The sequence below is a fragment of the Phoxinus phoxinus genome (genome assembly GCF_949152265.1).
Source record: "Phoxinus phoxinus genome assembly, chromosome: 22".
Classification (NCBI taxonomy): domain Eukaryota; kingdom Metazoa; phylum Chordata; class Actinopteri; order Cypriniformes; family Leuciscidae; genus Phoxinus; species Phoxinus phoxinus.
This window is the reverse complement of record NC_136897.1, coordinates 12,774,460-12,801,439: the sequence shown is the minus strand read 5'-3', so window position 1 is coordinate 12,801,439 and position 26,980 is coordinate 12,774,460. Positions and strand designations below refer to the sequence as shown.

Here is a 26,980-nt window from a genome sequence, read left to right as displayed (position 1 = left end):
GTAAAAAAAATTATGACGTAGGATATAAGCCACTTCAGATGCAGCTTCTGTGCCGCATTTTGCAGTGCAGTGGTTTATAACAATCTGTGTACATTTACTTAGTATTGCTATACTTTGGGTACTTTGTAAAACTGAAAACTGCACGCGAGTGACGCGACTCGAATTTAAAGCCCTTCTTATCTGGTCGCGTCGCGTTCAGAACAGACGGGCTGTAAGAAGAGATACATATTTTGCCTTTTATTGCCTCATGGAGAGGCCAGTGACGTAAAGATCCTAAAAACTTGCGGAAAGTGTCGAGAAAAACAGGCTGCAGTCTGCGGCGCGCGCAACTCCTGTGGAAATGCAAGGATACACTCAAACTCTTCGTATTCGCTTTAATGAAGCGCTTCATGTCCTTTGTATGCTGCTTTATGTCAACTTCGCTTGTGCTGCAGCGGAAGCGTCGAACATAACTGAAGTTTGGAACAAAACTCAGCTTCTCGAGCTGTACAGTAAGTGGAATCGGCCTGCGCGACATAGTAGCTATCTGTGACATTTCTTACTGAAACGATATATGCGCGATGGCATGAGCGCGTGGGTTTGGTTAGGATCAAGAGTTTATCGTGTAGATTAAGTGTGCTGTGCTCCGCAAATTACATTAGTATGTAGAGCGCATAGTCCATCTCTTCTCTGTGAAAGACTGATCGTGTGTCATTCCTCGTCTGGCTTAAACCTGCACAAATTACTTCAGTCTCAAGCGGGAGATTATACAAAATGTTTTTAGTAATGTGTTTTTAAAGACTTGCACAACTGCTGCCCATTTAACTTGTTTTAGTGAAAGTTAACTGCACACAAACAAACCGATAGGCGGCTGCTCATCACATGATACAACAGAGCAGAGGCAGTTTGGACGGAACTCAAAGTACACTCAACTTTTCTAAATAAAACGATTTTTTTCGAGTGGCCATTTCCACAAAAAAAAAAAAAAAAAAATGATTGAACACGCGTTGACCTTTATGACAACATGACCTTATAGCAAACAGAGTAGGTTATGTTTCATAACGGAACTTGACATTCTACAAAAATGTAAAAGGAAACAACAGACAGATATATCCAATCATTGAATTGGCCAACATATTTTATTGTTAAATTAATAACGTGACAACTTGCCCCAATATACATTGACATATAGGCTACCCATTTGTTAAGAAGTGGTTAATCTACCATGGTGACTTTTTGCTATAGTGTTCGATCATTTAACATACAAAAATCTATCTATCTATCTATCTATCTATCTATCTATCTATCTATCTATCTATCTATCTATCTATCTATCTATCTATCTATCTATCTATCTATCTATCTATCTGTCTGTCTGTCTGTCTGTCTGTCTGTCTGTCTGTCTGTCACATAGACAAATAGAAGCTAGATTCCATTTTTTCTTTGCTTTACAAGTATATAACATGTTCTGTATTTCAGCACATTTCCATTTAAATACTAAAAATGAAGCAAATAATAAGATGATACAGTAGGCTACAGTACAATACTGCATGACTTCTCTAATAAACGGAATGTCACAAGTATGACCCCTGCTGAAGGACGCAGTGGGGTTCTGAAGTTTGTCTAAAAGCCTGATTCGTTACAGTCCCAGTGCATTTACATTTATATTCATGCATTTGACAGATGGTTTAATCCAAAGTGACTAGCATTGCATTCCAGGTATACATTTACTTGGGAACCACCAGTGCTGTTGTGAGTCACACCGTTTGTTATGAACAGGGTCAGAAGAGGTTAGCAGCAGCACATAGCCTACATAAACACACACCTACACCCTCGCTCACACAGACCGGTAACAACACGCTAGAAATACCCCATTTGGGTCTTGCAGTTCCAGAGTATTATGATCTCACATAGCAGATAATTAATCTGATATTTGGAGTCATGGAACACTTTCAGTTTTGTTTCAAGAAGTAGGAGGAATTTAGGTAAAGTAGGACATTTTCACCCCAAAATTAGCCTCTTGTGTCTGTTGAACATAAAAGAAGATATTATGAAGAATGTTCCACTGTTTTTGTTCATAGAATGAAAGTCAATGGGGCCCAAAACAACACTGGACCCCATAACAAATGTTTCAAAATATATTCCTTTGTATACCTCAGAAGAAACAGGATTGGACACACTAAGTGTACTGAAAAAAGTAAGATAAAAGTGGCAAAAATAAACAAAATATTATCATATTATTAATATGATATATGTTATATTATATAATATATATTTAAAAAAAGGTAAAGATAACTCTATTTGTCTCCTTAAAGTATTCCAAGAAAGGGCACAACATTTTAAAGTAAAACTTAAGCTCTCACTGTGAATCTAATCTTTTCCATTTTAAAAACATGTAAAGATCTTCATCTTTATTTAAAACAGTATTGTGTGAACATATTTTAAAACATTGCAGATGAAAACAAAAACAAATATTGTTCCCATTCTCAGCACAAGCGCAAGCAAATCCTATACTTCCTATATACTTTCCGACTCAGACATATGGCGAGGATAATGCATTACTTCCCTTTGAAGTTTTAGAAAACTCTGTGTGTTCGACTGTTAGAGAATATCTTTGTCTTTGGCCTGTATCTTCAATTACGCTTTCGTGTCAACGCCCACAAAAGACCCTCAGCCCTGACGACTCTGAGAACTCTGAAATATTAAGCCCCATTTTGTGGAGGTGAAACTGGAGAGTGCAGCTCTATCTTTCTATCTGTTCACTGCATAATCAGACCTGTCTGATACCTCAGTGCCTCTGAAAGGCTTAGAATCTCCAATATCACTTGCCTTTATAATCTAACATGGCCCTGCATGTAAATGGCTATATAATACTCCTAAAGAAAGGCTTTTCCCACTGGTCAAAAAACCCTAGGGCCTCACATCTCCCAAATGTATTCGATACGACAAGAAAATATGCTTTAGCTTGACCTATTCGAAAGCTGCCATGTTCAATATCTGTGTTTGTGTGACTCAGGTAAAGGAGTTTTCCGGTTGGAAAGTGTATCGCAGGAGGGTTGCCTCTCAGCAGACTCGTCCGGTCTGTCTCTGGCCAGCTGTGACCCCCCGTCTGCCCCCCTGCTTTGGAAATGGGTGTCCCGGCACCGTCTCTACAATCTGGGAACCAATCGATGTCTAGGGATCAACATGACCAAGCAGCAGCCTGTCGTTGGCATCTTTGAGTGTGATGCTTCCCTCCCAACCATGTGGTGGCGCTGTGGGGGCAGCATGTTGTACGGAGCAATGAATAATAAGCTAGCGGTGATGGACTCAAAAGTGGTGGTAAAGAGAGCCGTTCTGCAACAGTGGAGGATTTATGGGGCGGCTGGTGAAGGGCCGTGCGCTTACCCGTACGAAGGCAAGATTTTTTCAGACACTTTTTTTCAAACTAGGATCAATGACAAATATGAGTGTCCGCGATAAAGCAAAAGTAAAAATCTAGTTTAAAGGTTTAGTTCACCCAAAAAAGGGAAAATACTGTCAGTAATTACTCACCCTCATGTTGTTCCAACCCCGTAAGACTTTCACAAATTAAGATATTTTTGATGTAATCTAAGAGCTGGCTCACACCTTCATAGGCTGGTAGGTAATTGCATCTGCCGGCCCAGAAAAGTTAGTAAAGACATTGTTAAAATAGTCCAAGGGACTACAGTGGCTCAACCTTAAAGGAACACTCCACTTTTTTTGGAAATAGGCTCATTTTCCAACTCCCCTAGAGTTAAAAGTTGAGTTTTACCGTTTTCGAATCCATTCAGCCGATCTCCGGGTCTGGCGGTAGCAATTTATCATAGCTTAGCATAGATCATCGAATCTGATTAGACCGTTAACATCTCTCTCAAAAAAATTACCAGAGTTTCGATATTTTTTTCCTATTTAAGACTTGACTCTTCTGTAGTTACATCGTGTAAATATCGAAACTCTGGTAATTTCTTTGAGAGAGATGCTAACGGTCTAATCAGATTCGATGATCTATGCTAAGCTATGCTAAAAGTGCTAAAAGCGATGAGAATACTTTTTGTGAGCAAAAACACCCCAAAATAACGACTTAATTCAAAATTCTTAATTCAAAAAGGCTCACGATTGGCCAGCATCACACACATGACCAGCGTCGGCCATTAGTGAGCCTACGTTCTGATGTACAACCCAGAAGCGCAGCGCTGTTACACTACGTGAACTCACGTCAGAGGCCCACACAGAAGAAAATGAATAGTTGAATAAGTTTAACTTTTTTGTGCACAAAAAGTATTCTCTTCGCTTGATAAACTTAAGGTTGAGCCACTGTTGTCACTTGGACTATTTTAACAATGTCTTTACTAACTTTTCTGGGCTGGCAGATGCAATTACCTAGCAGGCTATGCAGGAGTGAGCCAGCTCTCAGATTTCATCAAAAATATCTTAATTTGTGTTCCGGAGATGAACAAAAGTCTTACGGGGGTTGGAACAACTTGAGGGTTAGTACTTACTGACAGTCTTTTCATTTTTGGGTGAACTAACCCTTTAAAGGCGCATTCATACCACAAATAATAACTATAACGATAACTACATTAGCATCCACACCTACACCAAAAACACATGTACTTAGAAATGTACTCCTTGTGGTCCTTGTTGATTTCGTATGGTTCTGAAAAACTTTTAAACCATTTTCAAGAAAAGTTTCAGTTTATTGAATCAGCATAACCATAAAGTAAAAAGTAATAACATATTTTTCTTACGTTTTGAGTACATGTTAGTGTGCACATTTAAATTATTACGTTTTTTAAAAAATGTTCTTATTCACAAATCATTATTCACCACATGGAATTTTATAATCTGAACTAACTTTGCATTGCCAAAACAAACAAACTAAAAAAGATGATTTGATATTTTGGTGGACAGAAAGCCATGATGGTCATCAGGGTAATTTCCTGTTTTATGTGTCTTTTCCTGCATGGTTTTGCATGTTGGTTGCACCACATGACTTTGATTTGGCAGAACTTAAACTAAACTGCTGTCAACCCGCTCTCTAGATATCTGTATCAACGCTAAACTGATGCCTCATTTTGTTTGACCACTATCAAACTAGTGCATTCAGTGGATTGTTTGATGAGGTTTATTTGATGTGGCCGGAGTCAGACAGATCCTACGTGTGCTGTAACTGTTGTTCTCTTGCCGTTGGCAGACATCCACACACTACAGGGAAACTCCCATGGCATGACCTGCTCCATACCCTTCAAATACAACAATAAATGGTTCTGGGATTGTACCTCTGAAGGCAGAGAGGACCGTCACCTCTGGTGTGCCACCACAAACCGCTATGATGAAGATGAGAAATGGGGCTTTTGCCCCAATTCAGGTAAAACCATGTACTAATTCATTTAAATATGCATGTTTTCATCTTAAATATGCATGTTTTCATCTTAAATATGCATCTTTTTACCATTCAAAAGTTTGGGGTCAAACTTTATTTTTTTTAAAGAAATTAATATTTCTATTCAGTTCATTTGATAAAAAGTGACAGTAAGGACATTTATAATGTTACAAAAGATTTCTATCATGGTTTCCACAAGGATATTCAGCAGAACAACTGTTTTTACCATTGATAATACAAATAAATGATTCTTGAGCACCAAATCAACATGTGATTTCTAAAGAATCATGTGACACTGAAGACTGGAGTAACGATGCTGAAAATTCAGCTTAACCATCACAGGAATAAATTATATTTTAAAATTATTCAAATTGAAAGAAAAAAAAATTAATTGTTAAAATATTCGGAAATATTACATTTTCACTTTATTTTGATCAAATAAATGCAGCTTTGTTGAGACTTCTTTCAAAAACTTTCCCGACCCCAACGTTATGAATGGTGGTGTATTTTGAGTGGATACTAACTAACTTAAGGAACCAAATAAAGCCTATCTATGTGTGTTTTCTTCAGTGTCAGGCTGCAATGAATTCTGGGAGAGCCATCCGGAGCTTAATGCCTGTTACCAGTTTAACTTGTACTCCATCCTCACCTGGAGTCAAGCTCTTACTTCCTGCCAAGCACAGGGTGGGAGTCTTCTGTCCATCACACAGTCCAGTGAACAGACCTATATCAGAGGTATACACACGTTTGCACATTCAGATTATTTTGACATAATTTCTTTGCTGACATGCATTGGTTTATGCTGGTTTGGGTTTAGTCTGTAGGTGGATAACTAACACAGCCATTGTGCCAGCTACATTTAGCTGGTGGAGATGGTCAATGAGTCTGTCTGGTTAATCTAGTTTAAGAAAGTCATGTTAGTTTAGTTAAAGGATACATTCACTTAAAAATGAAACTTTTGCCATCATTTACTAGCCACCTTTTCCTTCTAACCTTGTATTTTTTTTTCTTGCGATACACTGAAGAAAAGTACACTACTAGTCAAAAGTTTGGAATAATTAGGAATTTTTATTGTTTTGCTCACATGCTACATTTATTTGAAGAAAACTTCAGTAAAAATAATAATATTGTGAAATATTAATACAGTTTAAATTTAACTATTTTCTATTTAAATGTTTTTTAAAATGTAATTTATTTATGCAATGGCAAAGCTGAATTTTTAGCATCATGACTTGATATGATTTTGTGCTTAATAAACATTTCTTATTATTATTAATGTTGAAAACAGCATTACTGCTTAATTATTTGTGGAAACCATGATACACTACCAATCAAAAGTTTGGTGTAAGAAAGATGTTTAAAACATGAAAGAAATTAATACTTTTATTTAGTAAGGACACATTAAAATGATCAAAAGTTAAAGTAAAATGTATTCTGTTACAAGAAATGTTGTTCTTCTGAACTTTCAATTCATTAAAGAATAGTGAAAAAAAGTATCTCAACCATGTCCACATAAAAAAAAGCGTGTTGCACACAAACCAAGGAAGAAACACAAGCAAAACCAAATAATAATAATAATAATAATAAAAAAGAGAGATACAAATGCAGGATGTTCATTATAACACAATGGAGGAATAAGAGACAAACAAACATCCAATATCCATCCCATTTACTACATATTTATCAAATAAATGTAGCCTTGGTGAGCATAAGATACTTCTTTTGAAAACATCAAAATTATTCCTATTATTATTAATTATTCCAAACCTTTGACCTGTGGTGATATAGCTAGTTATACTGTCTTGCTCTAAAAAAGGACAAAAAACACACAAAATAAATCCATCCGACTCCCAACATTTGATACCCAGTCTTCTAAAGTCATAAGATAAATTTTCTAGTTGCATGGACAACTTTTATGGTGCTTTTGGTTGTTTTGTTGCAGCTTAGCACTATAAATTTCCATCCATTATTGCATGGAAAAGATGAGCTCAAACAATCTTCCTAACAACCTGTGTTTCATGGAAGTGTTTCATTGATGCATCATTGTTGTTGTTCCACCAGAAAGACTCTCAGATATGGGTGTGATGGTCTGGATTGGATTAAACCATCTCAGTCAGCATGGGGGATGGCAATGGTCTGATGGATCTCCTTTGGCTCTTGTCAATCATACCTCGGGTATACTGTAGCTGGCTTATGTTTTTAAGTAGAAGAATTGTTCTTCATGGGCAGTATTAATTATTAAATGTCCTATTTCCTGTTTATTCATCTGTCCAGATCTGACCTCCACGCCGGTGCAGCAGAACAAGCCGTGTGGGGTGTTTAACTCCACGCAGGGTTCCTGGCAGAGTCTGTTCTGTGAGTCAGGCTTGCCCTACATCTGCAAAAAAAACACCAACTACAGCCGGAATGCCGAGCCGCTTGGTAAAGAGATGAGTTATCCGACTGCTTATTCATCCTTCCTTTCATTAATCCAGCTTTTTTGTCCGTCCATCCATCCATTTCTAATAGCCTTTTGTCTTTTCCTCTAACATGTCTGACTTTTCCCAGACTCTCCGTCCGCCTGGTTTTCTCAAGTTTTGTCTAGTTTAAGCTTCAGCCTCAGCATGTAACAACCAGTATTACGTAAAAAGCGTGTCATTTTCCAGTGCTCATTATTAAGGGAATGAGCACGCTGTCATAGACCAGTGACTATTGTTTCCATGATGGTCAGCATTGATTGTGATTGGTTGGAAGAGAAGAATGTGGGTGTGTCCTGAGATTTGTTCAAAGGCACAACAGCTGTGGCTCATCTAGAGTCTGAACTACTGCCCCTGGCTATCAAACACACACAAACACACACATTCTCACAGTGTGTGTGTAAATATAGAAACGGTCGGGGTCATCTGCAACGGTATAAAAATCAGTTCTTTCCTTACATGAGTTGGCTTGATACCAAAACTTTATATACATGTATACAGTATATGATATAAATAAGTAGTACTAGTGAAGGCAGTTGTTTTTGAAAGATTATACACTATACAATGTTGTGATGTTATTTCCATCAAGAGGTGCATCAATTTTCAGTCAAGATCTTGTATTGACAATGCAAGAGTCAACCACTCTGTAAAGTGCACATCCCAAAGACTTTCCATGAATTTAAGGACTCGGAGGAGCCTATTCATGTTCGAAAATGATTTTTATGCTCCTTCTCAACAGTTCTTTCACAGTTTGAGCATGATGAATCTTGACATTGTCATCCTGGAATATGGCCATGATGTGTCTTCCTTCATGGTTGTTTAAGAAATGAAAATCTACACACTTAGGGTTAGATAAACTTTTGCCAGGCAGTGTCTGAATATATATATATATACTGCTGAAAATTCAGCTTTGCCATCAGAGGAATAATTTTCCAAAAAATTACAATTGTTTGTTTTACTGTATTTCTGATCAAATTGATGCAGCCTCAGTTAGCTCAAAGGGATGGTATAATGCCCTTGTAAAATGAGTCTCTGATGTCCCCAGAGTGTGTATGTGAAGTTTTAGCTCAAAATACCCCACAGATATTGTTATATAGCATGTTAAAATTGTCACTTTTTGAGGGTGAGCAAAAACGCACCGTTTCATAAATGAAGATGAGCTTTAAGAGCTTGTGTGTGTTAGCAGCTTGATTACCTCACACAGACACACACTGAAAATTTCCAAACCGTTTAGCCTTTTATGTTCAAACCGGAGTCAGACAATGATGGAGAGACTCAAGAAGAAGTGACAACATGTAGAGGCAACAGGACATTTCTGAATGGTTAGTTAGTTGATGAATTTATGTAGCTTATGTGTAGTTATCTTCTAGTCATTGATTACCATATTCTGTCTTGATAATCTATAAATTGCATTCCTGGGGGCGGGGTTTATGCAAATTCTAGGGTTGGTGATGTCAGTTCTTTCAGTGAGTTATTCACTCACAATATACAGTAGGTCACTGTAAATATCCTTAATTAGTTAGTGATTTATTCTGAATCATTCAAACCATTCATTTTATAAAGAGAGAAAGAGTAGTTTTGGAGTATAATTTTTTATTGGACATAATCTGCAGGTGTATTAGTCACCTATCATTCATTTTTTGCTGATTTTGTTTTTTGCATGACTAGAAGATAACTACACATAAGCTACATAAATTAATCAAATAACCATTCAGAAATGTCCTGTTGCTTCTACATGTTGTCACTTCTTCTTGAGTTTCTCCATTTTTGACCGACTCTGGTTTGAACATAAAAAGGCTAAAAGTTTTTAAAGTTTTAGAAATTTTCAGTGCATGTGTGTGTGTGTGTGAGGTAAAAGAACACAAGCTCTTGAAGCTCCGCCCTCTGTGCCGGGAGCAGCAGCTCATTTGCATTTAAAGGGACAGACACACAAACGGTGCGTTTTTGCTCACCCTCAAAAAGTGACAACTTTAACATACTATATAAACATATCTGTGAGGTATTTTGAGCTAAATCTTCACATACAAACTCCGGGGAAATCAGAGACTTATTTTACATCCTGTGAAAAGGGCATTATACCACCCCTTAAAAAATGATTTCCCTTAAAAGCAAATATCTTCCTTTGCTTTGAACTTTGAGCAATGTAACTTTGCAGATGTTGTTTATGCTCAAACAGCAACATTTACACACTAACTAAAGTTAGAAAAGTGAAATCATATTCAACCACCCCTTTAAGAGACTTTGTACGAAAACATAAAAAAATCTTTCCAACCCCAACTTTTGAACGGTAGTCTATACTGTAGTATTTATTTTTAAATCTTCTCCCTGTCTGTTTGTCTTCAAGATAACTGGCAATATAAGGAGACGATTTGTCCTGACGATTGGTTGGACCACAATGGGTTTTGTTACCGGTACCTGGAGAAGAAGTCGAGCTGGGACGGCTCTTCGAGCGCATGCAAGTCTCTTGAGGCAGAGCTGGTCAGCGTCCACTCCCTCTCCCAACAGGAACTGCTGCTGAAACTTCTCTCGAATGGTTGGCTGGATGTTTTTCACTTTATAGTGTCATTTATTAAAGCTACAGTGAACACAATATGTAATTTAATTGTGTCAGGATCCAACTCTAAGGTGTGGATCGGCTTGCACAAGGAGGCTAAACTTCCAGCAGTCCAATGGTCAGACAACTCTCCTGTCACATTCACATCCTGGTCCTCTCAGGAGCCTTCCCATCAACATGGCGACAAGCGCATCTGTGTTACAGCGGACTGGAAGGTGAGTTCAAAGAGTCAGAGATCAGATTAATGCCACAAGACATTAGTCATAAACCGAGGATACAGTATGTGGTCATAAAGAAAGCACGTGTCCAGAATCACCCCATAAATCATACAGCAACTGTGTGTTAGATGAACACGACGGGATCTGATTTCAGAGACAGTCACTGCATAGAAACATTATCTTGGTTGATCAGATGCACAGTCACCAGTTAGTCACGGTAGTAAACCAGCAGGTCAAGTGACAGATCTGGTCGTTCTGAATTTTCTTCTGTGCTTGATGAAAGACTTATTGTGTGTGTGTGTGTGTGTGTGTGTTTTAGGAAGGCAGATGGCAGTTTGCGGAGTGTGAAGAGCAGCATGCCGCGATCTGTAAGGCGTCAGGTCTTGTGCCTCAGCATCCCGAAGGAGAATGGGATGAGGGATGTCCAGAGGTGAGAACGTAACATCACACACACACACACACACACACACACACACACACACACACACACTGTTGTCATTGTTAACCAAAAATGTTTTGATAATTGAAATAAAGCGGAAATAAAATAAAATATAAATATTACTTGAAAAACTTAAACGAAATGTTGCCTTGGGAACTAATTGACATAAAAAAGTTGACTTTCTAAAATTACTAAAACTAACCTGAAATGAAAATAAATTAAAGCTATATATAAAAAAACTAATGGAAAGTACATAAATTAATTAAACAAAATTAAAATGAAAACTGGAAATATACAAATAAAAGCTCAATTATCAGCTTTAAATATATATAAATATATATTGATAAATATTATAATGGTATACTAAAGTACTGTACTGGTAATACTCAAATAAAACTGATGTCAATTCACAAATGATACAAATTTTAAGTCAGTTCTTTTCAGTGAGGCATTCACTCACAATATACAGTAGGTCACTGTAAATATCCTTAATTAGTTACTGATTTATTCTGAATCATTCAAACCATTCCTTTTATAAAGAGAGAAAGAGTAGCCTAGTTTTGGAGTAGATTTTTTTATTGAACATTATCTGAAGGTGTATTTGCCACCTATCATTCATTTTTTTTGCTGATTTTGTTTATTTTTTTTGCATGATTAATTGATAAAGTGATCTTTCTGACTATGTAGAGTAAAGTCGATTTTTCTTGGGCACTAATATAATTGAAGGTCATATTTCCTAATAAAAACACAGCAAGAACAAAAAAGAGAAACCAAAAGTTTCCCAGAACAGTCATTCACACACATTTACCATGTCATTCCTAATACATTGCGTGAGAAACATGAATAAAATGCAGTGAATGAGTGGAAGTCCTAACAAAAAAACTCAAAACTCGTCAATCTAATTACCGGCACTCTCATTCCATCTGTTTTCCTGCATTTCTGATTGGTTGTGCTTGAGATGTGCTTTGTGTGGGGTGAGGAGGGCAGACAAGGCAGTGTGTCTAGAGGACCGCCAGCGAGGGTTAGAGCGGGTCACGGCCGGAGAACAACTGACTGATTCAGATCTGCTCTGTCGCTCTGTTTCTGCTTTTGCTGGCTATGAAACAAGACGGCTACGAGAAGTATGAATGTGACGGATATGGCCAAACAGAGAAAGGGCACTTTTCAGAGATGCACACGTGCTGGTGAACACTCATGTGTCACACCCACACTTACTCATCTTATACTGTATGTGAAGAACAACCGTTTATCTGTACCGTATCTTCTGAAATGGTTTTGTATTCTACTAAAGGCAAACGAGTGTAAAGTGATGGAAAAACACTTTCCCTTTCATATCGGTTTTAACCTAAAATCTTGATCTTGAATAAAAAGGTTCAAAGTTCACCGTCAGCTACTCAACTGTGTATGTTTGTAGCTGTTAAAATGCTTGTTTCAATCTGGTCCAGGTTATATGAAGGACACTGAATTGAGGCCATTGGACTCAGGGTTAATGGAGAACAGGTGTGAAAACACAGCTAGATGCCACTGAAGCTAATGCTGCATACCAAATTACCTGCGTTTACTATGACCTATGCACTATTTATAGTATAAGTAGTATTGTATACCGTATTTTCTATAGTCGCACCCAAGTGTGAGCCAGATTTACTATCAGCAAAAATTGGCGATGAAAAGGCATGGACAGAGTTATTTTTGTGACTGACCTTATTGCATACTCATTTGTAGGACTTTCAGACGCAACATTTATGGGAGGAGAGTAAAAAAAAAGCAGTCTTAAAGGGGTGGTTGATTATGATTTCACTTTTTTAACTTTAGTTAGTGTGTAATGTTGCTGTTTGAGCATAAACGACATCTGGAAATGTTGTTTGAACGCTTGTTGTTTGGAAAGGTTGGAAACGCTCAAAGTTCAAAGCAAAGGGAGATATTTTCTTTTAAAGAAAATGCTTGTTAAGGACTACAACAAACGGCTGGTAGTGACTACACGACATTCCTCCCGGTTTAGTGACATCACCAACCCTAAAATGTACATAAACCCCGCCCCCGGAACGCGATTTATAGATTATCAAGACAATATGCTAATCAATGACTAGAGGAGAACTACACATAAACTACATAAATTCATCAACTAGCCATTCATAAATGTCCTGTTGCCTCTACATGTTGTCACTTCTTCTTGAGTCTCTCCATCATTGTCTGACTTCGGTTTGACCATAAAAGGCTAAAAGTTTTTGAAATTTTCAGTGCATGTGTGTGTGAGTGCAAGCTTTTTAAGCTCCGCCCCCTGTGACGGGAGCAGCAGCTCATTTGCATTTAAAGGAAAATACACAAAACGGTGCGTTTTTGCTCACCCTCAAAAAGTGACAATTGGGGAATTTTGAGCTAAAACTTCACATACACACTCTGGGGACATCAAAGACTTATTTTACATCTTGTGAAAAGGGCATTATACAACCCCTTTAACTCTTTTTGCGCTTGACATGGCTGCATCTGTTCTTTAATTTGCACATTGTTAGTAGACTGACTTTGTAGTCCACACACTACATATGACACATGAATCCTATACCTATACTACACACTACAAACCATAACAATCAGATTTTGTGAGAAAAATCTGTTTTACATTCACAAATATCTCAGCATGTTAATATTACTGTGTTCTTTCAAGTCTTCATTTTATTTGATTAATATAGCTGTATATCAATTAAAGGTCTTGCTGAATCTATTTAAAGTTGGCTTATTGTGTGCATGTGCAGGACTGGAGAAGGAAGGACAACTGGTGTTATACGATCACAGATCAGGAGCAGACGTTTGAGGATGCAGTGAGAGGATATTACTGCAAATCTCCTCTTGTTACTGTAGAAAGCAGGTATGTAGAAAACTTCTGGATGGAATTTTGTTGGTTTTAACAGAATAAGCGGTAACTGTGAACGGTGGCAAATTACTTTGTACTCAATTTGAATAGAGTAGTAAATGAAACAACTAACACATAGGCCTACGCTACTTTTTTATTTGCTGCAATAGCTTGGCAAGTGCATTAAATAAAACATGATATGAAATTACCTTGAATGTCTATTTCTTTCTGAACAAAATCACTTTGTATTTACTATTTTGGGGAAAGTAAGGGATGTGTAATTTTTATTTTATTTAAGTCTCTAATGCTCACCAAAGCTGCATTTATTTATTAGAAAATACAGTAAAAACTGTAATATTTTGAAATATTATTTCAATTTAAAATAACCATTTCCTATTTTAGTTTATATTAAAGTGTTTATTCCTGTGATGGCAAAGCTGAATTTCCAGCAGTTTTCAGTGTTACATGATCCTTCAGAAATCATTCTAATATGCTGATTTGCTGCTCAACAAACATTTCTTATATTAAATGTTACAAAGAGTTGTGCTGCTTTATATTTTTTTGGGGGAAACCATTATACATTTTTTAGGATCCTTTGATGAATGTTACATTCAAAAGAATTGGTTTGAACTAGAAATATCAGTAACACTTTAGGGTTCAATTCTCACTATTAACTAGTTGCTTATTAGCATATTACTAGGACATTGGTTTTTTATTAGTACTTATAAAGCATGTATTAATGCATTATTCTGCGTGACCATATTCTACATCCCTTAATCCTATTCCTACCCAATACCTAAACCTAACAACTACCTCACTAACTATTAACAAGCAGCAATTAGGAGTTTGTCAAGTCAAAAGTCGTAGTTAATAGTTAGTTAATAGTGAGAATTGGACCCTAATCTAAAGTGTGACTGAAACATCTTTTTAAACTTTAGAAATATATGTCACTTTTGATCAATTTAATGCATCCTTGATGAATACATGCATTGACTCCATTAAAAAAAATTCTGAATGGTAGTTTATGTAACTAATTGAACTTCCCAGGATCATAAACCAACCTGGAATAACCAGGTAACGTGTTTCATATAGTGTTAACCTCAAATGAGTAGCTAGCTGAGTCAGGCAATGCTTACTATACAAGGATAATTACGATGTTTACAACATGAAAGAAGCAGATACATTCATCACAATTGGAGTGTGTGGTTTCTCTGTGGCAGGTTTGAGCAGGCCTTTCTAAACAGCCTGATCAGGGAAACGGGAGGTTCTGACTCCCAATCCTACTGGACAGCCCTACAGGACAAGGACAGAATCAGAGAGTACCGCTGGCTGACCCTGAATGGCTCGTCGACACCCCTCAACTACAACAACTGGAACCGACACCAGCCAGGTAAGCCCTTAAAACAGTTCCCATCATAAACCTGGGCTAGCAGGCACACACAGACTTTATTTCATGGTCTCTCCCTCTGCCTGCAGTGAGTAGTGGGGGGTGTGTGGTGATGTCTGGAGGTCAAGCACTGGGTCACTGGGAGGTGAAAAATTGTCACACCTTTAAGGCCCTGGCTGTGTGCAAACAGGAAGTGAGCGACAACCACGACACCCTGATGCCTGTGTCACACATAGACATAAACGCAGCATGTCCGACAGGATGGGAGAGCCGCAAAAGCCTGTCTCACTGTTACAAGGTGCAGAGAGTATATACTCATGAATCAATTATAGAGTAACTGCAAGCTCTCGTAATCTTGCTTTGAATCTTTTGTTTGATAAATTTTTACCCATTGTTGACTTAATATTTAGCATGTTACTGCCGTTCATGATCTGTTTGTTTGCTGTTTAGGTGTATCACAGTGAGAAGATCCTGATGCAGCGCACCTGGACCGAGGCTCAGTTCTTCTGCCGGGCTTTGGGTGCTGATCTGGTCAGTTTCCATCACAATGAAGATCAGACTTTTGTCAAAAATCTTCTTTCCAAGATGTTCCAAAGGTTGGTTTACCAGTTTGCCCACGACAGGAGGGGGTTTATAAGCAATTTTTAAAGTTTTGGAAAAAAAATTATATGGCAGTCTATGTAGTGGGCATTATATATATAACATATCTCTCAAGGCCACATTGAAAATAAAGGATTTAAAATGTAGTTTAAACCTGAAAGGTTTAAATATGAAGTAAATAAATATTTAAAGTTCTGAATTATTTATAGGTAAAATAAACTAACCAAATAAAATACATTTTTGACATTGTCAAGTTCACAGACTTTTTGACCCCACTGTATCTGGATATATACTTTTTTGTCTCAAATTTTGACAAGTAGCCTAACTTATACAGTATATAATAATTCATAAAAAATATAGTGAATTACTTTTAATTTCTTTTTTTGCAATTATAATTATCATTATTTTTTTTTAGTGCTGTAGAATCGATTAATCGTAATTAATTGCATCTAACTGTTAGATACTGTTAGATTCTAACATAAAAGTTACACACACACATGAATATATATATATACATACATGTAAGGAATAATAGACTCCAGGCCGTTGTATTATGTAAGGAATAATTGACGACAGGCCGTTGAATTATTATAAAAATAATGCACACCCGAGGTGGTAATGCGGTCACGACGCGAAGCGGAGTGGCCGTTACACCTCGGGTGTGCATTATTTTTATAATAATTCAACGGTCTGGAGTCAATTATTCCGCTTATACTACAGTTACCACACCTCGAAATATTGTTCAGATGATGTATTTCAAGACGTTTGTAAAGTTTTTGTCATTAAAACGCTCTTGTATGTAGGACTAATTCCTTGCGCATCTAAACCCATGCTCCGTTGCTAATTCCAAAACGTCATTTTAGAGTTAGTAACGGAGGTTTGAGCCACTGATAGCAGTAATGCTGGACACACACTTAACCACTAGAAACATTCTCTGACTGTGAATGCAGCAGATTTTAAACACCGCTGTGAACACAGACTGAACGCGCTGAAAACGCGTGCATGATTAGTCATGACTCATAAGTATCAAATTACATTCATAACCGGCATTAGAGAGAAGCATGTGCGTCAATATTATTATTTATTTATTAATTCAATTCGTTTTAATTAATTCGTTCATTCTTTTTTTTCTATTAGTGACAGTAGACTTACTAGAAGACTAATAAATGAAACACAAAGCCCTTTTAACAAGTATAGGCCTATCAATTTTATTTATTTGTTATATTATCTTCAATAATTACGAAAACCCGTGCAACAGGACTATCAATTTATTTAAATATTCAGTTAAATTTTTTATTGATTATATAGGACATTGAAAATTGCAGATCAAGCGCAGGGGCTGCAGTTTCTCTTGTTATGAATTGTATCCTATTGTCCGTTATTACAGTTGACTACGCGAAGTGATATGGAACTGTAATGAGGTCAAGACCTGCCTGGAACTACTTTAGCCGTGCGGTTCCCTGAATATAATTGCACACCTCAGAACGTTCGTCAACCAATCAGATTTAAGCATTCAACGGCCCTGTAGTATAATAGAAAAATAATGCACACCCGAGATGGTAATGCGGTCACGACGTGAAGCGGAGTGGCCGTTACACCTCGGGTGTGCATTATTTTTCTAATAATTCAACGGCCTGGAGTCAATTATTCCCCTTATACTACAGTTACCACACCTCGAAATATTGTTCAGATGATGTATTTCAAAACGTTTGTAAAGTTTTTGTCATTTAAAACGCTCTTGAATGTAGGACTAATTCTTTGCGCATCTAAACCCATGCTCCGTTGCTAATTCCGAAACGTCATTTTAGAGTTAGTAACGGAGGTTTGAGCCACTGATAGCAGACTAATGCTGGACACACACTTAATGACCAGAAACATTCTCTGACTCTAAATGTAAAAATGTAATGACTGTGAATGCAGTAGATTTTAAACACCGCTGTGAACACAGACTGGACGCGCTGAAAACGCGTGCATGATCAGTCATAATATCAAATTACATTCATAACCGACCTTACATTAAGTGTGTCCCCGGCTTTATGCAGTTATTAATGCAGTTATGAGAGAGAGAGAGAAGCATGTGCGTCAATATTTATTTATTAATTCAATTCGTTTTAATTAATTTGTTCATTCTTTTTTTCTATTAGTGACAGATCTAGCCTAATAAATGAAACACAAAGCCCTTTTAACAAGTATAGGCCTATCAATAATTATTTATTTGTTATATTATCTGCAATTATTACGAAAACCCGTGCAGCAGGACTATTTATTTAAATATTCAGTTTAATTTTCTATTGATTAGGCTATACATAGGACTATATACTTTATTTATTAAAATTAAACTGCATTATTCCATTGATTGTGAAGTTAGACATTGAAAATAACAGATCAAGCACATGGGGCTGCATTGTTTTTCTTGTTATGAATTGTATCTTATTTTCCGTTATTACAGTTGACTACGCGAAGTGATTTGGAACTGTAATACGGTCAAGACCTGCCGGAACTACTTTAGCCGTGCGGTTCCCTGAAAATAATTGCACACCGTAGAATGGCCCTGTAGTATATAAATATATATATATATATATATATATATATATATATATATATAAACTTTTATGTTAGATGAGATTTATCGCGCTTAATCGATTTAACAGCACCAATTTATTTATTTACTTATTTTTCTCTCTCCTTCCTTTTCTTTTTGTCTCTTTTCAGTACAGAGGGTCGCTGGTTTTGGGTGGGCTTTACTAAGAGAAACCCTAGGTCCGAGGGAGCCTGGGAGTGGTCAGATGGCACGCCGGTAAGAATTCAGAGGAAACAAACAAAAAAGCCAGGAAAAGTGATTTGGATATGTTTGAATATATTATCTACTGTACATGTAAAGAAAGAAATACAGCAAATCCGTTTAGAAAAACAGACTATCATGGAGGAACCAGTTCATCAGCTTTGGTTATTTTAAATAATTGTCACATTCATAACATTCTGTAGGTGGTGACATCGTTTATTGAGGATATGAATGAAGTGGACTCTCACATGTGTGCTGTGTACAGTGACCTCACAAATACTCTCACGGCCCACTCATGTGACTCCAAATATGAGTGGATTTGCAAGGTCCCCAAAGGTTTGTGTTTTAGATGTATGGACATACATTTAAAATATTTCATGAAAAATTAATGATCAACCTGCTGAAAAGACCAGTTGCATAAACAGCCATTAAGTTAAGACTGTGTCTGAAGAACTAGAATGACCAACTATAACTTACTTTGAGGTAATTGGTCTTACTTTTCGGTATCAATTTAGACCGATCTATATTTTTATGTAATTGACTTAAAAAAATATGAACAGAAAACAATTGGATGACTAGTCTTAGTGATTTATGCAAGCCGGCAGTAGCTAGCTTAGACATCCTTAAATTTCCACACAGCTTTCAGCAAATCATTTTACTTGTTACCTTTTTAATTATGTTGTATTTCATTGAAAGAGGTCTAGTCATGACCTAGCCAGTGGTCTCTGATTTTTAATAATAATAATAATTTTTAAGGATAAAACAACAACATGCTTGTCTTTTAAGCAGGAAGAACATCCCTAAAACTGCACTCAAATATAAATTAATTGTTGAAATGTAGGTGTTTTTCCTCAGGTGTGGAGTTGGTCAAGCCGTACTGGTACAGCGACCGTAAGTACAGTGCAGGTAAATACTATAAAGACTCACTTATGATGTTGATGATGATGACATTTGTTTTTGTTTATGGTGCAGAACATGAGCCATGGGTGTTTTTCCGTGGAGCTGAATATTACTTTGCCAGTAAGCCGTTTCCCTGGGAGGCCGTCGCCTTCGCCTGTAAGATGATGGGCGCTGATCTTCTCTCTGTTCACTCGAGCGAGCAACTGAACTTCATCAGAGAACGCATAAAGGTTATTATTTCGTTATTTACTTATGGGCCGTTTAAAAGTCTGGGCTCAGGACGTTTTTTAAAAAGAAATTAATACTTTTATTTAGCAGGGATGTATTAAAGTGATCTTATACTACGGGGCTGTTGAATGCTTGAATCTGATTGGTTGACAAACGTTCTAAGGTGTGCAATTATTTTCAGGGAAACGCACGGCTAAAGTAGTTCCAGGCAGATCTTGATCGGCGCATAACAGTTCCATATCACTTCACCAAATGATTTCAGTTATTTCAAAGGTCCTTACAGACTACAGAACCAAATAAATCTAGTAAACTATAGGATAAAAACGGGAAGTTATTTCCATGTTTTTTGCCACAAAATTACGTTTCTCTCGCTCTCTCTCCCACTTAAACGCACACACATACAGTACGGACACACACTCGCACAGAAATCTGATGATTTTATCAGTAAAATAGTGTAGCAACTTAAAAGCTAGATGACATTACTCACTAGCAATTTCATAACGCCGCTGTTTTTGAAGCAGATAAACGTAGTTTCGCTATTAGTACCGGTAGACGCTGCTGCCGAACACTGTGGAGAGACAAACAGACTTAAGTAATTCACATTTGCTTAATCTCTCCTGACCAATGTCTTGAAATACATCATCTGAACAATGTTTTGAGGTGTGGTAACCGCAGTAAAAGCGAAATAATTCTCTGCTTCGCGTCGTGGATGCATTACCACCTCGGGTGTGCATTATTTTCTGATAATTCAATGGCCCGTTGTCAATTATTCCTTACAAAAGTGACAGTTTATTTAGAGACATTTTATAAGTGACAGTTTATAAAGACATTTATAATGTTACAAAAAGATTCCTGTTTCAAATAAATGCTGTTCTTTTGAACTTTCTATTCATCAATAAATGCTTAAAAAGTGCATCACAGTAATATTAAGGAGCACAAGTGTTTTCAACATTGATAATAATAAAAATAAATGTTTTTGAGCATCAAATCAGCCAATTAGAATGAATTCGTGTGACACTGAAGATTGAAGAATAATGGCTGCTAAAAATTCAGCTTTGCCATCACTGGGAAAAATTGCACTTTAAAATATAATCAAATAGAATATTTGAACTAATATTTGTTTCACAATATTATTATTATTTTTTTTACTGTATTTTTGATCAAATAAATGCAGCATTGGTGAGCATAAGAGACGTTAAAAAAAACTAACTGACCCCAAACGTTTGAACAGTAGTGTGTGTGTGTGTGTGTGTGTGTGTGTGTGTGTGTGTGTGTGTGTGTGTGTGTGTGTGTGTGTGTGTGTGTGTGTGTGTGTACTGTATATATACATAAATACATATACTAACTATATATATGTATATAAAAGAACATATTTGTTTGTCTTTGTTTTTTAGGACTCTAAATATTGGTGGATTGGTTTGTCTGCTAACAGCGATCACAGTGACCTCAGGTGCCTTTCTTTGACTTCCATGAGTTAATCATTTTACTTTTATTTATGTATTTATTGTTATATAATAAGGTAGAAAGAAAATGCATCTTTTAAATCTTAAATCAATAATAAGATAATCGTATCTTATTATTGTATTTTTCTCAAGTTAACTTGTCAGGATAACAGGATATTTGCATTTGGTCAGCAAGTATTACAGAAATCACACGCTTCACCTTTAAGAAAGAAAGATAAGCATTAGAGGAACATACTGTACAGTATGAAGCAGACTTCATGTTGGGATTTGTGTGTTTTATGTGTGTGTGTCCTGCAGTTGGACTGATGGATCCGCTCTGGATTATGAGAACTGGGAAAATGGTCGATTTTCCCGAAAGCCTGGCCAAAACTGCATCCAAATGTCGTCTCAGTCCGGTAAACAATACACGCACACACAATATTTTAAGCACACACAAGTACCATTATCCAGTATACTCAAACACAGCTAATCGGTGATGTTGTGCAGGTCAGTGGTCGACAGGAAGCTGTAAAGATCCTCATGGTTACGTGTGCAAGCGCAGAACGGTGTCTTTAGTGGAGAACCCACTCGAGCCTCACTATATCGGCAGCTGCCCAGAGAACTGGTTCTACTACGGACACAAGGTTCATATACACTAGAAGCTGGTTTAGCAGCCTTGTGAGAATGTAACCTAGATCAGTGGTTCACAAATGCATATTCCTTTCATATTGCTCTTGCAAAGTAGTATCACTTAATTTATATATTTACTGGTTTATCTATTTATTTTGGAATGTTTTTCTTTTTTATATATATATTTTTTAACAGCACAACTTATATTAAACAACAACATCCCATTAATTTTTTCACAATAATCATGAGAAAAAAAATATAAAGCTTTAAAAAATTCAGGACTTTTTTCATTGCAGTTTTTCAACAAAAACATAATTTAACAATTAACTCCTAATGTTGTAGACTCATACCTTTTCTCTTTCACATGAATCAGTTTTTTTTAAAGGAACTTATAATAACACACCAGAATTATTTAAAAGAGTATGTTTCTATCCATTTTCTTCATAGATGACCTTCAGAAACCAGCTATTTATTGATCATTTTAGGTTCTTGTGTTTTGTTGTATGATTGAGAATTGCTTGTTTGTGATTGGTTGCCAGTGTCTGTTTCTGCATCTCCCAGCCCGCCCGGAAGAGGGGAAAACTTGGCAGGATGCTCAGTCCATCTGCTCATCCTATTCAGGATCTCTGGTGTCCATAGAGGATGAAATCGAACAAGGTAAAGATCACGTTCATTTCTGATGGCGCTGTTTTATATTGACATTTTGCCAACACTTTATATTGATGGTCCCTTTTGAACATTCTGTTGGCTATAAGTAACTTTGCAACTAGATGTCAACTAACTATATTAGAGTATTAATATCTCCAACAGACATTTTACTGAGTATAAGTAACTTTGTAACTACATGTCAACTTATTCTAACCCTAACCTAACAGTCAACACATAGACCATGAGAGTAAGTAGACATGTAGGTGTAAAGGTACTTCTAGTCAACAGAATGTGTTAAATGGACCATTAAAATAAAGTGAAACTGACATTTTTTCATGGTTTTTATCTTTATGGTTGAAGCCTACATCGTCATGCTGCTTCATGGCAGGTCAGCTGGGGTTTGGATCGGTGCGCAGGGGCGTTTTTCTCCCAAATGGATCAACGGGAAAGCAATCGTCTATGATAACTGGATGGTATAAACTCAGGATTTCATATATTTGAAATGTAACTTGATTCCAATACTGTTTTTTAATGTGTTTTTTTTCTGTGTGTGTCTACAGAAGTCTTATTATAGATCTCCTATGGGAAATCATTGTACTTACCTGTCCAACAGTCACATCTTCCGTATGACAGGGGAATGGCAAGATGACGTCTGTACTGAGAACATCTATGGCTTTGTCTGCCAGAAGCCACAAGGTAGGCTCATTTTCACGAAAGAAATAGATTTTTCAAAATAGAGATTATTATTTATTTATTAGTATCGACCGATAGTAGATAATTATGTGATTGCGGATACGCATTTAATCAATGTTTACATTTAAATTGCCTTTGCCATCATCATTAACTTAAAACACACGTGATTTAATAACACCGTTAAATGTAATCTTTAGCAAAGCTAAAAAAAATATTCTGTGAATTATTGTTATGATGCTGAAATTCACTTATGCATTTAAAATGATTGATTTAATGAAATATTTACTGTAATAATGTTCTCAGAGCATTAGCCAAAAAAAAAATTATACATCATTCATGGAGTTTTTATTTAAAAAAATGATCAATGGTTTAGTTTAGTCAAATTTTTAAAAAAATATTACTGTTTTAGAATTTTCAGAGAACATTCAAAAGAAACGTTACAATAATATTTGAAAAATTATAAAGTGGAACTTTGGTTAACGTTCATATAATATATGAAATATGTTCAAAGAAAATTCATATTTTTGTTAGCTGGGTGGTTATTGTTCATAACATGAAAATAATTCTAAGCTTTTTAATACTGGTGCGTCCCTACTTTATCTCAGACATCACCAAGCGTCCAACCCAGTCCTATTACACCGCTTCCTCTCTGGACTCATCTGAGTATAAGAACCACAGTTACCGTATCATCCACGGCAACTTGAGCTGGTACGAGGCCCAGAAAGCATGTTTGGAGAAGGGGGCGGCACTTGTGCGGATCACAGACCCATATCAGCAGGCCTATCTCAATGTGCTCATCAACAGGCTTGAAGCCCCACTCTGGATCGGCTTGTACAGTACAGATGTAAGGAGGCTTTGAAATCACATTGTGATGTATTTTGATGAGTTGTATTGGTGTATTAAACAAGAGCGCCCTCTATCTCATTCTCCATAGGATGATATAGATCACCAGTGGTCCGATGGCAGCGAGGGATCGTTCACTAACTGGGAAATGCCAAAAGGAGATGGAGACTGCGGGTTCATGGATGTTAATGGACGCTGGAAATACGCCGAATGTGACATGCTGTTATCAGGAGCGATATGCTTCATACCTCCTCCGAGTGAGTCCATTCCTCCTGTCTTTCGATTCATTTTCTTAGTTTGTAAATTGTTGAAATCTGACTGATATCATTGTTTGTCCTCGCACAGAAAGCATTGCTTTCTCCTATGAAGTGGTATGTCCTGAACGCTGGCTGAAGTTTCGCGGGAGCTGCTATCATTTTAAAAATGTTGTAACAAAGATGACCCTGGAGGACGCGAGAAATCACTGTAAAAAGAATGGTACTGTGTTTCAAAATTGTTTAGATCAAGAGCTCCACCTAGGGGTGGCTTTGATAGTCTTTGGTTGCATTTGCATGGCTTACCAAGACTTTTAATTTTTCTCAGGAAATTCTTCAGACCTTCTGACAGTGCAAGATGATGAGGAGAGCCGGTTCGTCATTAACGAGTTGGGGCGTTATTACAAGGGGCCTCGGAAATTTTGGCTAGGAATTTTCTACAACACTGACAGTAAGAGCCTTGATGTTAAATATTGAGCATTTAGTAAATTTATATAATAAATATCATAATATATAAATGAAAAAAATATTAGATAAATAAAAATATTTAGAATTTATATATATATATATATATATATATATATATATATATGAATTCTAAATACATTATAATAATATTAAATTATTATATATATATATTCTAAATACATTATATATTGTTTTTCATATATATATATATATATATATATATATATATATATATATATATATATATATATATATATATATATATATATATTAAAGTTATATAAACTTGTGTAAAATTAAAATGATGTATGAAAATAATTATGTATAAAAGTATAATTTTTTTATATATATATATATACACACACTACAAAAATAATTTGGAATTAACATAATAGGGGCACTTTAAAGTTTTAATGCGATAAGTTATATTTATTGAAAGTTTTTTCTGAAAAAGAAAATTGTCCTTATCTAACCAAAATGCTTATTTTTAGAGAACGCTTTGACTCGACTGGATGGCTCTCCGCTCCAGTACACTTACTGGCGCTCCAAAGCTCCAGATCCCAGTGTCATGAGGGCTGGTCTATGTGTGACTATGCGGATATCAGATGCTGTGTGGCAGTTAGACAACTGCACTGACACCCAGGGCTTCATCTGCAAAACCTCATCAGGTAAAAGGAATGACCTTTGACCTCAGAACCACCACAAACCACCAGCGGAGGCTCAGTATATAGTCCCAGTCCATGTTTACTGCAGAAACCGAACAGGAAATGACTAATGGCCTTAGAGTGGCAACATTTCTTTGTTGCAGTGCTGTATCATTTGTGCACTGATTCACAAGTTGCAAAATAAGAATCTGTTAACGTCATCCTATCCTTCCGTACTTTGTAAGAAATCCTTTCTCATGGGTCAAAATAGCCTGAAGCCCTAAAATTATACTTTTGGTTTTGTCCAGAAAGCTTATATCATTTCATTTTGATAATATTGTTTACATTTTTTTTAATGTAAATTGGTTGGGAGATTATTTTTTTTTTTTACCTTTACTAGATCAATAAATTATATAAACTCAGCAAATTCTTTACATTTTTTTAACTTTATTTCAAAATAACTAACCATTTCATGCATAACCCTATTTCATGGCTCTTGCCACTAGATGGCCTTATAGCTCTATCTATATGGAGCAAAATGAACTGTTGCCTGGGTCCTAAAGTCATTTTTACCCCGTTTATTTCTTCAGTATGCAGTCAGGTATCTATTTAGACATTATAAAATCATCAATTTTTTGGTAACGTATTAGCATTTTTAAATTTGACCATTTTTTACATTTTTTTTATTTATAAAATAAAGTTAGTAAGGTGGACAGCAGGAAATAAACTTTTTATATGTTATAAATTCACCATTTATTTTGCACATGTGTGGGGTGGGGTTGTTCTGCATTGTAAATGTGTTCAAATCTAACCAACTTCATATCTATATGCATTGTTTATTTGAAACAAAAACAAACATTGACCTGAGGAGAGGATGAGGTTAAAGGAATATCTCTCACAAAAGTAAAAAAAATCATTATTCATTCAGATGTTTTGCTTTGCATCATAGGAGCCATCAAAGAGGTAGAAGTGGAGCCATTGAAAGGTTAGAATCATCTTTTTTGCTGAATCATACTGAATCATTGCTGAATCATAAATCATTACACTTCCTCTATATTCAACACTATCAGCTTTTGTCTACAGTGTTTAGTTTCAATCATGGTCAGGCATCATATGAAAATGAGAAAACTTGTTATAAAGTATGTTCTCAGACTCAACGTGTCATTTCGTTTCAGGTCTTCACCGAGGTGTGATCTCAATGGCTGCTTTGGTGGCCATTGTGTTGTTTGCTGTGATGATTGGATCGTTGTGGCTTCTTTACAAGAGAAACTCTCTTTGCATCCAGAGGCTCCCGACATTTGGGAGTGCCTATTACAGACAGACAAGCTCCCAAGCCAGTGATCAAGATGAGAATGTTTTATTACCAGACCTAGAGACACAAGCACGGGACTAGCGTGCGTGGTGCATGCATTCGTGTGTGATTTGCGTGAGAGTGTGTTAGTTCAGTCAGGGAGACTCCCGTGGGAATATGATAAAGATAGTTGAGTTGTTTGTCCGTACTGTAGCTACGGGAGGATATTGTGCACAACCAGGTCAATCCCACTACAGTCCATTTAAAGGAACACGCCAACTTTTTGGGAC

The 26,980-nt window shown here is 36.4% G+C and overlaps 1 protein-coding gene across 1 annotated transcript; it reads left to right on the top strand.

Moving 5' to 3' along the window:
• The first annotated feature begins 61 nt into the window (after nt 1-61).
• pla2r1 (phospholipase A2 receptor 1) lies at nt 62-26,980 on the top strand. Its single transcript, XM_079597205.1, has 30 exons — nt 62-491; nt 2,996-3,376; nt 5,177-5,350; nt 5,936-6,100; nt 7,427-7,540; nt 7,640-7,786; nt 10,166-10,354; nt 10,433-10,590; nt 10,913-11,023; nt 13,783-13,895; nt 15,101-15,270; nt 15,357-15,565; nt 15,718-15,863; nt 18,580-18,664; nt 18,853-18,985; nt 19,505-19,540; nt 19,622-19,779; nt 21,172-21,227; nt 21,538-21,635; nt 21,727-21,863; nt 22,389-22,506; nt 22,858-22,970; nt 23,058-23,193; nt 23,796-24,034; nt 24,125-24,290; nt 24,379-24,510; nt 24,616-24,738; nt 25,247-25,423; nt 26,349-26,384; nt 26,575-26,980. Exons 1-30 carry the CDS (start codon nt 341-343, stop codon nt 26,790-26,792), a joined length of 4,389 nt encoding a protein of 1,462 aa, XP_079453331.1. The 5' UTR covers nt 62-340; the 3' UTR covers nt 26,793-26,980.

What these genes read in the sequence shown, in the direction of transcription:
- pla2r1 (XM_079597205.1), top strand. Translation starts at nt 341, where the DNA reads ATGCAAGGATACACTCAAACTCTTCGTATTCGCTTTAATGAAGCGCTT. An exon ending in CTTGTTACTGTAGAAAGCAG is followed by an intron (nt 13,896 to 15,100) that starts GTATGTAGAAAA and finishes TCTCTGTGGCAG; the next exon opens with GTTTGAGCAGGCCTTTCTAA. An exon ending in GGTTCTACTACGGACACAAG is followed by an intron (nt 21,864 to 22,388) that starts GTTCATATACAC and finishes ATTGGTTGCCAG; the next exon opens with TGTCTGTTTCTGCATCTCCC.